General features: G+C 37.8%; 1 protein-coding gene across 1 annotated transcript in view; it reads right to left on the reverse strand.

Moving 5' to 3' along the window:
* The window catches only part of LOC107738387 (cadherin-13-like), a 363,553-nt gene extending 351,527 nt beyond the window's left edge, over positions 1–12,026 (reverse strand). Inside the window, exon 1 of the mRNA XM_016550141.1 lies at positions 11,883–12,026. Within this exon, the coding sequence (XP_016405627.1) occupies positions 11,883–11,927 (45 nt within the window). The 5' untranslated portion in view covers positions 11,928–12,026. The remainder of the gene's footprint in view (positions 1–11,882) is intronic.
* Positions 12,027–14,493: the final 2,467 nt, after the last annotated feature.

Below are 14,493 nucleotides of genomic sequence, written 5' to 3' on the forward strand. Positions count from 1 at the left end.
CCATATTGAAGGGTCGTTCCAAACCGAAGTGCTCAAAACTGGCCACTTCAAAGGGCCTTTCGGAATGAAGGATTTCGAAGGATACAAGTGATGGACACTTCGGGCTCCCATAATCCTTCGCGCAGATTCTTAGCATTATGACGGTGCCTCCGTGTGGGCACGTGATGATGACGCAGAAGGGCAATTCAAGGAACAGTTGTTTGGTCCCCTACACCATTCAGCCCTTCGAAGCTCTCACTCCGGAGGGTAAACCCTTTGAAGGGATTCAGGCATAGGGATGAGCCCTTCCGAATGGAACGCAGGGAGGGTTGACTACAGGAAGTGCAGTTGGAGATATTGGAAAATCTGTTAGGAGACAATCATTTCTTGGTGCCACTATGGAACAAAACTTACACACTTCACCTTTAACAATTCAACTCCCTTCACAATTTTAAATGTCATCTCCTGTCTAACATCCCCAAAAAATACTATATAACAGCCATGACATACAATATGTCTCTCATTATTACTGATTTCTAACTAAACGTACAAGTGCTTCTGCAGTTGCTCAGCTTAATCCAAATTCATTAAGAGATACCAAAAATACAGCCAGTGGATGAAAGTGCCACAAACACATGCCCACATTCACCCACACGCAGACTCTGCCTGTAAAACTCAACAAGGAGCTGAGGGTCACAAACAACAGGGCATACGGTGACGGCTGGAAATGCCACTGGCACAATCTCAATTTTTTAAAAAGGCATACAACGACAGCTGTCATTACTTGGTCACTTCAGGACACAATCATGTGCCCACCAGCCCTGCAGCCAACAAACCAAACCAGAGCCATTTGGTGGGTGGTACAACAGCTGTGTCGCCCCCAGATACTTTTTTTGGTGAAAGACAATGTTCATTGAGCAGATTCCGATTTAGACTGTCTATTATTGTAAGATTTAGAGTGTCTATTATTCCTTCCTCACTTTTTACATGCTGAATGGATGTCAGTAGGGTATGATGGCTCAGAGGGGAATGTCTGTCACAAATGCAGAAATCTGCAGATTGGTAAGGTCTCTGAAAGACACGAGAATGCAAAACAAGGTTTAATTGGGAGAGATTAATGCAAAATTGAGATGACAGAAGCATGTGTTCGTGAAGCATACGGTGAATGTGTTCACTCCATCGATCAAATGTGGAAAATCAGAAACTGAGCATTGTGGTTACACACAGCGAACCTGGCAAAGTTTAATTGCCGGCAACACAAGAATTCACACATCCATCTGCGCAAGGCTAAATTAGTTACAGAGTTCATTGTTTGAAGATGTGCAATGAAGGTTAACTTTCACTTTGTCTGACAATCAGCCCATATTTGCCTTGTTAAGCAAACAGGACCCTGTGGCATTTCAATGAGAATTGGGTGAGGATGATATTTTGTTCCCTGCCGGGCTGTCCGTCCCGTATTCTATTAACATCATCATGACACGCCCAATTATCTCCCATTGATTCAGTCGAAACGCAGAAGGATAAACAATCTCGGATGATTGGTTAAATTGTTGGTTTTTGTACTTTGGGAGTCTTGACAGTTGACAGAGGCCGTGACACATGCCATTCGTATCGCCGGAGCGAGATGGAAAGATGCTGCTAACGGTCTAGCTCTTGTGACACATGGACAGTATGATAGCTGGCAAAAAGAGAGGTGGGGATCAGCCTGTCTATGTGGATCCAAAGGAGCGTAAAATTGCGTCCAGCAAAGCGTGTAGGATATGACAGTCAGGACATGAAATTCTAATGAAAACCAAATCTAATGCAATGCATATTTTCAGGAATCCCACCTACACAATCTAAACTTTGCAGATGGGCTTGCTCAAACCAGGTAATCACATGTGCCTCTGAGTCTAGAGGGAAACAGGAAAATCTGAAAAACAATGTCAAATATTGTACACTGCAAATACATGTGTTCAGAGTGCATTTTCAAGACAGGAGAAGGGTCCGTATAACGCTTTACAAATCAATTTTCAACTGTTTGGTTTAGTTTGTAAAACAGTCCGCGGTCACACCCCCGTGCTAATGGTACATCCCATAGCTCAAATTGCAAGAAAAAAATAAAAATAGAAAATTGTTTAGACTTCATTGATTAAAACTATAATTTCTGAAGTCACAATTTAGCAAAATTAAAATTGAAAAACGATGAGAAAATGGCAATTATTAATTTATGAAGTAACTGGAAAAAAATGAGAGTTTGGTTTATTTTTTTTTATTTTTGCATTTGCTCCATATGGTCTGAAAATTGAATTGTGAAGTGTTACACGGACCAAGAAGCCCAGATATCACTTAATAAATGACAAAATATGTACTAATATCTATTTGTGTATGGTCCGAGTATTCCCTATATTGGAGGGACCAAATTCCCCCACAAGGAGAGTAAAACCTGAATTTTTTTACATTGCGGGGACAACATTTCAGTCCATGTGAGGAAAACAGCTTATAAATCAATACTAAATCATACAACAGACTTCAATTAACTCTGGGTCTGTCGCCAAACACATTTGGTCATTCGATGCAAAGTCCCGCCTATTTAAAAAGTCACCCAATCAACAGTCAGGAAAAAAACAATGATTAAGAGACATATGACCAACTTTTTTTTTTCCATAGCACAATATAGCTATAGCAATATAGCTTTTCATAAGGTTATATGCTGTATACTATACACAATGTACTCTATCTAGTGTATGAATTTTAGAAGAGTAGAGCTGTCTCAAATGGATCAAAAAGGTTTTTTACATGAAAGCATTCACCATTTTCTAGTGTCAGAAATTAAATTTCAAATTAAATTTATATAAAAAAAAAAGAAAGTCTAATCTTGAAGCAATCACTTCAATCTATGGTCCATTAAAAAAAAATCAATAGACTCCTAGTGAAATATGGCTTCAATGGATCTCTCTAGGCAGTGCATTTTAAAAATTCTAGTATGCACATTTATATTAAAGCAATTCCCATTAAAGATCTTAGCTTCCTTTTAATAGGAACATTTGTTTTCCGCACTAGATATGTGTGAAGTTCAGACAATCTTAATTTGCACTTCAGTAGTGATGTCTGGTTCAAGCGAACACAAAGGATTCTTTGTTCTTGTCACTTGTTTACCCGTCAGTAAAAACAGAGAGATGCTTCTGAAGTATGCAGAGTCCTTACTTTAATACTTTATTAAAAGTACATCCATTCTACTTCATTTCAAGGTCTAATGAGGCCTTCACAGCGCTGTCAGCTCTTTCAAAAGTTCTGATTGTAAAGCCTTCGCAGAAACTAATCTGTGCCTCTAGGGACTTTATGTGACTGGGTTGAAGACATAAAGAGACAGATGCGCAGAGAAAGAAGTAGTATATGGAAGAAAGACACCGCACCATGCTGCGTGTACATGTCGGTGACAGGTTAAGAGGATGAGGGCCAATTGAGGGCACATTTAAAAGTGTCTGTGTGTTCCCTTTCAACCATCCACAACAATAGCAGCCTTTCCCAAAATAGCCCCGCAAAGCCGCTTGAACACAGAGATTTTTTTGATACGCTAATCGACAAACACTCCCTGCCACATCAGCATCATGCCAGTTTTCATCGTGGAGCAGAAAAGGTTGCTCGGGATAGAGGATTTGTCTTCTTTTCTTAGAAATGCTTCAAAGGAGGTTGGGTCTTTATGAGAGAGGAGCTTAGAGCTCAGAATACAGTGTAGGGTGTTTCATTCTCTCCAGTTATGTCCCTGAAACATTTCTTCTCATTTTCACTGCTAATGTATGTGCAGATCTAAAGACATGGATAAACCAAACATGCTTCTGCACTGAAAGCATGGCTGTATGCACTTCAGCAAAGCTATAGTAATAAGTAGTCAAAAGTATAGTCAAAGTTTTTAGGCTGACAGTTAGTTTTGGTCTAACAGCACTCAAAAATCAAAGTGATAGTGATGGACATCAAATAAATTAAGGCTTTTTCTGTTTATAGAAGCCAAGAAACAATTCCGGTGAAAAGCTTAAGTTTAACATTTTTTAATAATTTTAAAAATGTGCAACAAAATCCACTTGACTTGCTGTGCTGAACAAATAAAGCTAAAGAGGTGACTAAATTCGCTCTGGTATGTTGTTGTAAAATGCCGTGAAGAAAGAAAAAACCTCAAGGATGAGGCATTGATTGCATTTACAGCGAAGCAGTTGAACCTTAGCCCTCAGAAGAAGAGCCAAGCAGTGTTCCTTCAGAATTGCTGGCACTATATCGCCATCTATATGGTGGGAGTGAGTATTGAGGGTGTTTCAGAGTGGGGGTTGGGAGAGGAGATTGCAAGACAGAGATTGATTTGCCCTCTCGCAGATGTGGCACTTAGCTGAGGCGATCTGCTGTGAATCACGGCAAATTAAAGAAAACAGAGCTAGCCACGCTTTGGAAATAAGCACGGCAAAGAGAGGGAGAGAGAGCTGTGGAACCTGATGTCCCTTCACGTCTCTGCCAGTTACCTAAGTCCTCTCTGAGACACAGCTCTAGAGAAGGGGAGGAAGGTGTTAGTCACAACCCAGCTGAGGTTCAAGCTCTCCTTCAGGCATGTGTGAGTCATATAGGGAGGAGATCAATGCAAAATAAGAAAATATAAGATTACAGTCAAGGTAGGGTTTAGTTGGCTGATTTGATCTCCCGCAGTCAATGCAAAAACAGCAACGAGCCAAGATGAAGAAGATCAAAGCGTTCAATATCACCGTCCAATTAGATTATGTGGGGAGGAAAGCAATCTATCATTTTAGATAGGGATGACTTTTATGAAACTGATTTTTAAGGGTTAATGGGGATGTGTAAAAAGACATATTTTCAAAATCGACAAGTGAGTGGGAACTTGCCTTAAATGACTAGTCAATTAATCGTTCTTAAAGAAGAACTGAATAATTAGGCTGGTTTCGGGTTCACCTGACCCCGATTGGAAGTTTATATAAGACACGTTCAGCTACTTGGAGAGCAATCGACTAGAACAGAAACCAGCGGCCTATAGTCGTTGTTTTAAAAGTTAGCCTATTTTTAGCTTGGCAAGCTGTTTAAAAAAGGCAGGATGCAAAAACAGTACAAAATGCAACAAAGTGACCAGAGTGGCAGTGAGGGGGATGAATTTGAAGACCGTTTTTGAGAGGGTTTTATGACGCAAACAGTCTAACAGGTAAAGCACAATATGCGGCTAGCATGCTAATAAAAGCAATGCTTGTAAAAATATGAAAAAAAAATAAATAAATAAAAAATCTGGATAAACAATTTGATCTCACTAATTACAATGTTAGGTATCTCCATATGGGGGGGACTAAAATTAAGAAAAATTTTAAACAAATCACTAATTAATCTTTCTAATTGTGCTGCTTACAATTTTTGTGGAAACCAAGATACTTTTTTCAGGATTCTTTGATGAAGGATGTTCAAAAGAGCAGTACTTATTTGAAATATAAATCTTTTGTAACATTATAAATGTCTTAACTATCACTTTTAATCCATTTTATGCTTCTTCTTGAATAAAAAAATATAAATTTATACACATACACACCTTACTGGCCCTAAACCTTTGAACAGTACAAAAATTTGGCATCACTTAAACTTATCGCTCTTGTGTTAAGGAAAAAGTTGCTTGTGTCATGTCAATAAAAATATTATTAAGCAGAGAATATCTAGAAAAATATTTACTATGGACATATCAAAGACATAATTTTCATGACTTTTTCTGGTCTGGAAACATTTTTTCTACTAATATTTACATTTTTTTATTTGACTATGAGATCCACATATTTATGTGCATAAATAAGAATAGTTTGAATCATTCACAGGTTAAATTTTGTCTTAACACAGGGATGAAACGGAGCTTGAACTATGAAAGACGGAAAGATCAGAACAGCGGTGGTCAGGACTGCAGGGCACATCCTGTCTGCTTACAGCACGCTGAGTGGATTGAGCGCGTGGGCGGCGCAGATGCGCGAGCTTGTCGAGTGAATATATCTTTCTCACAGACATCATTGGCGGTGCATCCCTAATTCCTACCATTACTATTCTCTAGGTCCCCTTTAATACACAATGAAATTGTGCCACATAAGCATCTACAGATAAACACGTATCATGTTTACCGTGACATTCGGCTGTTCTCACTGTGAAATCTGTGTACGTGTGCATGTCTCTGATACAAATCCCCATATTGCCTCCGGCTCCACAGGTCACCGTGCACAACAAACACACAGAGTCGCACAAACGCCACACATGATACCATTCAATTAATTACTGCTTCCAACTAGTGAGTTGGAAATCCAGTGTCACAGATAAAGCCGTCCGTGTTTACAGTATGAGTCACTGCAATTATATTTGGATTGGCTAATGCAGGCTAGGCCGTCTGGGTGGTTTTAGATATTCCGAAAGAAAAGATTCCAGCAATAATTGACTATGAATCAATATGCAAATATAGGAATATTATATAAAATTTCCACTTCTCTCAGAGGGACGAGGTGGTCCAGGGACATTTCGCAGGCCTGGCATGTCACACACGGTGTGTTTGAGAAGTGGATTAGAAGATCCAGGCTTTTGAGGCTCTCCTCGCAATTATCTGCCTGACGGAGGGATGATCTATGCAAACAGAGAGGAGATAGACAGGGACAGAGAGAAAGAAGGGCGCTAGGGATGGATAGAAGAGTTCTGAAACTAGAGGACTGACAATGTGAGATCTCTTTCTGCTAAATCAATGCTTGGGGGACTCTAATGCAACTCTTGCACTCAAAATGGAGCAAACTTGAACACAAGCAAGCTTTCATTTTCCACAGATTGTCACTGTCTCTAAATCAGTTCCATTCAGTATAATGAGTTGGAACTGCTGATTTGGTCTTGGTTAAAATGAGCGAGCAGCTCTGGGACATATCGTTGTCTTTTATCTCTATCTTTGCTTCCATCTCAAAAATGGATAGTTCAGCCAAAAATGAAAATTCTGTCATAATTTATTTGCCCTCTTGCTGTTACAAATCTATTACTTTAATTTTTTTGACACAAAACACAAAAATGGATACTTTGAAGAATACTCTGGTCACTCTACACTCTCAGAAATAAATGTACAAAACTGTTCTGGGGAACCCTTTCAAATGATACTAATATGTACCATTTAGGGGTTAAAATGGTACAAAGGTTTTTAGCTTTTGTACCTTAGGGTACTGTCCTAGTGACAGCTTTGTACCTTTTTTTCTGAGAGTGTATGCCATACAATTAAAGTCAGTTGTGACAGGTGTTGTCAAGACCCCAAAAAAAAGCATCAGAAAAGTATCATAAAACAATTCAAATGATGCATGTATTCAATTAAAATTAAATCTCCACTGTAGCATGAAATATATACCACAAGATGACAACTGGCCAAGAGACACACAGGAACCAATGACATTTGATGGACACCTGATATCACTGATATCAAAATTGACATGTGACATGTAACAGTGCCATATTTGATTGCAGAGATGCAAAATCAGTATAAAATACATCAAAAATGGCCAGAGATGTGGTGAATTTGAAGACCAAGTCTTTCTGAGAAAGTTTTACAGTGCAAACAGTCAAAATTTCCACTTTTTAAAATAATTTTGACCAAATCGCTCATTTGTCATTTATATTTGATTGGAAAACTGGTTCAACCAACCAACCAAATTATATATATATATATATACATATATATGCACACACACATACACAGGGAGCGATCCATTCAGATCCACTGCAGTGCTAATGACTGGGTGCTCTCATTATCTCCATCATTACCAGACCTTCCTTTAGCATATTGTGCTCAACAGCTAGTGCGCGAATTAATCAAGATTTCTCACTCTGGTAAGACAAGCTTCCTCCTAATGGCGCACTTCAAACATGAAAGCACGAGTCACAGTACAGTCCATCTGCAAGGTTAAATACAAACCAGACCTCCCAAATTCTCTCTGTGCTTCAGTACATTGTTACCTAAAGGCACTGCAAGGACCAGACAGTCAAGTTAGTGTCAGCAGTTCGTCCCTGCTGGTGGATGCAGTAACTACACCATTCTGCAAGCATATTGATCTTTTTCTCAAATATCCATTTTACATTATAACGTTGTAACACCTAAGTTCAGTTTTAACTTTTAATGATTTGATTTGTTTTACTTTTTTAAGACAAGCTTGTAATATATAATTTTAATATTGGCTGTTTATTGATTATCGGCCATAACATGAAAATAATTACCAGCTTTTTGGTATTGGCCAGAATTTAAATATTGTTGTATCCCAGTGTGGTTTTACTATCATTCAAATACTATGATAGTATTTATTAATATTTATATTTAGCTTTTATTTTTATATTTTTAGTTTTCATTTTCATTTGTGTTTTTGTTATTTTTATAGGTTTTTTAATTAAAGAAAATCTGTTTAGCTTTATTTTATATCAATTTATATATTTTATATATTTAGTTTTAGTATTATTTACTATAATACTATTATAGCATGTATTAATATTTTGAATTAGCTTTTTTATGTTCTCAGTATCATTTTAATTTCTTTAATTTGTGCTTGTAATTTTTTTTATTACTTTTGCTGTTTAGTAATTTTACTTATTTCAGTTAGTTTCTTTTTGTTTTAACGTTTTGTCATCTAATATTTATATTTAATTTTATTTCAGCTTTATTTCAATTAATGAAAATGGTTGTAATAATTTTAGTTAAAAAATAACATAACTTTTACTATCCCTAATTTAGGCTAAACAAATTTTGCTACTTTTAATGAATAAAACAAATATATTCAAAATATCAAAAATATTTTATTTTTCAATGGGAAAAAAAGAGATTCCAGTATGACGTCCCATAACACCAATCCAAACATTCCAACCTAATATAGAGAGCTCCTTGGTGAGGACGCCATGCAACCGATGGAACTGCAGCTTAATGCATTTAGAGTAATGCTAACGTAAAGTGAAGGATCTCAACAGAGTACATTAAATTAAAAACTCTTAAATATTTAAAGGGGTCATATGATGCGATTTCATTTTTTTCCTTTCTCTTTGTGCTTTGCATTTTGCCAAAAAAACGCAAATTTCAAGTAAAAATCAAGCAACCCTGTTGCTACCTCACCTCACCATTTGCTATGAAGGGACGCTATATATACATGCACTCTGTAGCAGATGATGAGCACCCTAGACACAGAGAGTGGACACAGCTGAAGCCAGTCCTTCTGCATGACTGCCTTTAGGCTTTGCAACTAAAGAGAAAGTGTGATTGTGTGTGCATGCTTGTGCGTTATGCCCTGGCTGAAGCGATGCACACCTGTTACCCTTGAAATAAATAGAAATGACACCAGCCTAAAGCAGCGCCTCTTTCTCTCATTAAGAGTGATTAATCACAGGAGTAACACATAACTGGCAACGAAGTCATCAAACACACACCGTCCATGTCTTGCCACAAGGTCATCAAAGGGGAAAGTGATGCAGATAGCAATTCAAAAGCGTTAAGTGTGGCCTATGCAAGATTTAAAGCCAATATGTGCATCCCGAAGCGAACAACATCCACTCCAAACTTTAAATGGCCACACTGACTTATCTATTACCTGAGATATTGGACCGCATGTTCCATCCCAAAGAATCCGCACCACTTAGGGATCTTACAGCAAGCAAAGGAAATTATTTTCCCTTCCATTTCTCGCTCTCTTTATCCATTTTCTAACGCCGTGCTGGGGGAAACTGGGTAAATATATAAGTAAATAAAATAAAACACAAAAGCAATGGGGGAGAAAGAGCTAAAGATAAATGTCTGCACCTCACGGGTACGGCGCACTTATTCTGAATCATTGCAGCGGCTCGCGACTGCTTAACGTTTCATTTTGGAAACAGGGATTTATAGAGGAAGGGAATTCACAGGCTCCGATACGCAAGGGGAACTTGGCGCCCTACCTGCGCGACTGTAAATAAGATCCTTCTCACTTGATCACACACGGAGCCAGAGAGGAAAAAAGGGATTTCGCACTGCTGGCCAGGTAGACAGTGAGGGTGAGACGACCATCTAGAGAGCATCAGAGGCTATAATCTATTTAAAGTGGTTTATTGCAAATGGAAGCCAAACATAGACAACATCTTGCTTACAACGAATTGTTAAAAAGAACGTGCTGTAATCTGTTCAGACTACCTAAGGATTCAAAGCATTGTGATGATTCGCAGCTATAAAAGTAAAAGCCTAGTAAAGCATCTGAGAAGAGCTGAAATGTGACTAATGCCTAATAAGTATTAATAATAAGTGCACACTGATAGGTCTCTCAAAGTTCTCAAGGATAAAGTGTCTTTTTTAAACTGCGCACAAAGCCTGGAGCTTTCTGAGTGATAAACAACAAAGAAGGTGTATTTAAATTAAACAGTGAATGCATGTAGCACATGCTGAGGGCATGTGAAGTTATAGGCTAAATCACCTTACATACTTCTAACTAATCCATAATAACATTTATCTAACCGAAAACACTTCCATCAAATGCATATCATCTTCAAAGTGTCATTTGATCACGACTTGATGTGTTTGAGCATTATAAATCATATTCTCAAAAAAGAAACCACCACCACAACACCTGTTGTTCATTATCCTTTACAATGAATTAACTGTTGAGCAGTGGCTTTCAAATGAGCCATCAACATTTTAAATGCAGGAGGCCATAATGTCTTCTTCACCCCCAACTGACTACCACTGACTATCTAATGCACATGCAAACAACATGACAATATTACCTGTCCATTAGTATTAACAGCCTCAGGTAACCAAAGTCAAAACTAAAAGGCTGATAGTTAGCTGGTTTCTAAGCTGGTTATTAGTTGGCGCAAGCAGATCACTGGAGGCTGGTTAACCATCTTCAATGTCCCAATAGCAAGCTTGACCGCTTTAAGCTTGTATGTAGCTGTAGTTCCAATATGGTCATCCAACTTGATCCAGCTAATGACCATCTTAAACCAGCTATAATGTCTGAAAACACATCTACCGCCTTAAACTGAATAGATTTACTTCTTTACGAGTGAATTTGGCTCCATTATTTGATTTCAGCTAGCTGTTTTAATAGTCTTAGTTTGTTTACCAATTTCGATGCTTTCATTTCATCCGTTTGAAGTGATAAACTATTAAAGAGAGACGCAGTCAATCACTTGTATTTGGTTATTTATTAATATTTATTGGTCTCGTTTATTTAGTTTTAAGTGAATAAAGCGGCTCTTTCGTCGTTAATCTCGATTTATTTGTTTGATTGATGTTTGTTGATCGTGTTCATTGTTTAAGCTCTCTGTAGTGAGCGGATAATTAATTTAGCCTACCGTTAATTGTTTATTTGTTCGTAAATGGTTTATTTAGTTTTAGCGAACACAGATGACTAGATAGGCACTGTTTTAGTCTTGAATCGTTTATTTATTCGCTCATTTACGGATTCTTTGCTGTCTTTAGTGAATGGAGAAGGGCTCCGTGAGTCAGTCCGTCGTGTGAATGTCTTCTGATGAAGGGAGTCAAAGGAGCGGACAACTTCAGAGCTGAGCGGAATGTAGATGCGATCTGAGACTGAGTTTGCTCGTGATTTGCACCCACCTGAACCCAGTGCATTAGACTGAATCACACAGTAAACGTTCGTAGAGTAAACGTTCGATGCATCCGAGACATCGCTACTGTGATAAATAAATAGAAATAAAGAATAACATGTACTGATCTCTATTCTGCTTGTCATGGCATTCAGCTTTAAGTATTATCTCAGTGCAACTCTTTCTGCTTAACGAGTTGTAAAAACATGCAATGCGCTCACAAATTAATTTCACAATTTTCCCGACTATAAATTAATGAAAAGGAAAAGAAAACTAAGATCCAGCTCGAGCGATATTCCTGAACATAAAGGAATGAAACCTCTCGCGCCTACCTGGGAAACGAGGAATGCGATGAAAATGCGGGTCCCGAACTCCATGGTCTCAGATCTGTGGGAATAATGTTCAAAAAAAGATGCTGGTCGGACCAGCGCTGTTCATAATTCCGGAGTCGCGAGAGTAAAGCCCCTCTGCCTCGAGCTGCCAACTTCCCAAATAGAACTGCAGCCTATTGAGCAGAGCATTGGAGTCCACCACCAATAGATTTATAGGGGGGGTGGTCTTTGACACGCGCAAGAACCTGACATGCTCGCATTGATGCTCAAGTAATAGTCTTCGCATCTTTGCATTGCATTCCTTTATCTTTCACTGATTTTAAACTTTCTGTTTGGAAAGATAAATGGAGAATAAAGAGTTTAATAGGGTGGTATATTGCACATTTACTCACTTAATGGAAAGTATTCTAGAATAATCAGACATGTGGCTTGCTGTGCTTTTAAGGTGTCATGTTTAATTTTTTTTATAAGAGAAAAGCAGTATAAGCTTAGGGTTTATGATTGGTCATAAATCAAAACTTTCTAGAGTGTGCTCTAGAGATCAATGACTCAGCTGGTGGGTTGTGACATTAAAATGGGTCAAGGATCTGTTCTGATTGGGTTGTGGACAGGAGCAAGAAATAATACAGTGCAACTAAGCATATAGCTATGCAAAATTTGGTAGATTTTAAAATGTGATAATGAAACAATCTCCAAAATTTGAGTTGATCAAATCATAGTTTCAGATATAGACAATTTCTAAAGGTGCAGTTTTCTAAGGAACTTACAAAATAGTGATACAAAATTATTAACAGCCAGCCAAATATGAATCGGATGTGTGATATGAAGTCATCTACAAAAACTATGAACAAAACTATGCAACAAAAAAAACTGCATTAAACACTTAATGATTGATTGACACTTGATGCCCAATGTAAAATTTGAGTCCTGAAGCAAAACTGATAGAACAATCTGTATGCATCGGCCTAAGGCCTCAAAGTTTCAAGATTTTGATGAAGAAAACCTCAGATTTTGAGGATGTTAGCTAGAAGTCTAATTCAAAATCCACCTATTTTTTGCAGTTCAAATACTCGCTACACATTTTATATGTCGGCTATTTGGAGAGGACAGTAAAGGCTGGACAAACAAGGTCAAACAAGAACACCAAATTCACCAATCTTTCAAAACAGCATCTACTGTACAGTGGAGTTCAAGTTTGTTACAACCATGAGGGTTAAACTGCCATGTTTGTGAGCCACAACCAGTCCTGATAGAGTAAACTGTACTCACCTAAAACATCACAATTTCATGATTTTGAAAAGAAAACCTCAGGTTTTATGGATGTTAGCTAGAAATCTAATTCGAAATACCTATGTTCCACAGTTCAAATAATAGCAAAACATCTTATATGTTGACTATTTGGAGAGGACAGATGCTGGACAAACACATTTTCTTTATGACAACTTCATTAAACTTTCAGAAGAGCATCTACAGTGAAGTTAGTGTTTGTTATGAGGTTTAAACTGTCATCTGCGAGTCAGGCTTTTTCCTTTCAAAACCACCGCACACAGATTTACGACAGAACTTGACTGACAACAACACAACAGCCCACACACAACCCATTCTCTCTTGGATTTTGTCATTTTCAGCAAAACTCTTTCCAACCGAAGGCTGCACCAGCAACTTTTTCTGAAAGATTTTTTTTTCCATTGTGAAATTGTTACTTTGACCATGGTCCATGTTCAAGAGACAGAATCACTGTATTTCAGTCATCTGTCATATCTAGAAATTCAGTGCCAAAAGGTTTCTGATGGAGTTCAGAAAAGACAGAATGTCTATTAAAATCTCAGTAAGTAGTGTCTGACACACTGTCTAAAAATGATCACAGGTAATCAAGAGAACTGAATATTTGGCTCTCGGGAATGTTCCAAAATTTTCCATGGTAAATCTGAGGGGAAAAAAAGAGAAAAATCACAAATACCCAGCAAGGAGCTCAAATTCAAATGCTTCTTTACTAGTAAGATATAGATGAATCTTTAGCGTTTTATGTTTGTTTCTGAATTTTAGTTTGCTTTACTTTCAACTCATCATTTTTTTTATTTCCCCAATGTACCATGTAGTATAGCATGTACCACAGTACAGCTAAAAGTGTCCAAAGATCCATCATAATGACCCATGAATTCCACAATGAGCACAAACAAATATTCTTTGTCCAACAGTCACTGGACTTTCAGGCCAAAACGTTCAAAAAGAAAGACACATTTATATTTGGTATGGGAATACAGCCATGCTCTTTGAGCACTCCTTTGCCCCTGTTATATCAACATGTCTTGGATGCACGTCAAGGGAACGTGTCACTTCCTGTTATGAAAGACAGCAAGGCCAGATGCTCGCAGACAAACACTGAACTGCAGATCACAGACCTCTATAACATCTCAGACAATATCCAGACACCTCAGTTAACTCTTTTAGCTTTAAAGGCATGTAAAAAAAACAAAAAAAACAAAGCAGACTAAAGAGAGAGATATCAAGAGAACGTGATAGATCAGAAAGTATCAAATGTTTCCTTTTAGGAGGAAAGGTTACCATCTCATTAAGTAGGCCGATCACTTTACCTGTAACCTTTATCCAA

The sequence above is a fragment of the Sinocyclocheilus rhinocerous genome, unplaced genomic scaffold (genome assembly GCF_001515625.1).
Source record: "Sinocyclocheilus rhinocerous isolate Xijiao unplaced genomic scaffold, SAMN03320098_v1.1 scaffold975, whole genome shotgun sequence".
NCBI classification, from domain to species: Eukaryota; Metazoa; Chordata; class Actinopteri; order Cypriniformes; family Cyprinidae; genus Sinocyclocheilus; species Sinocyclocheilus rhinocerous.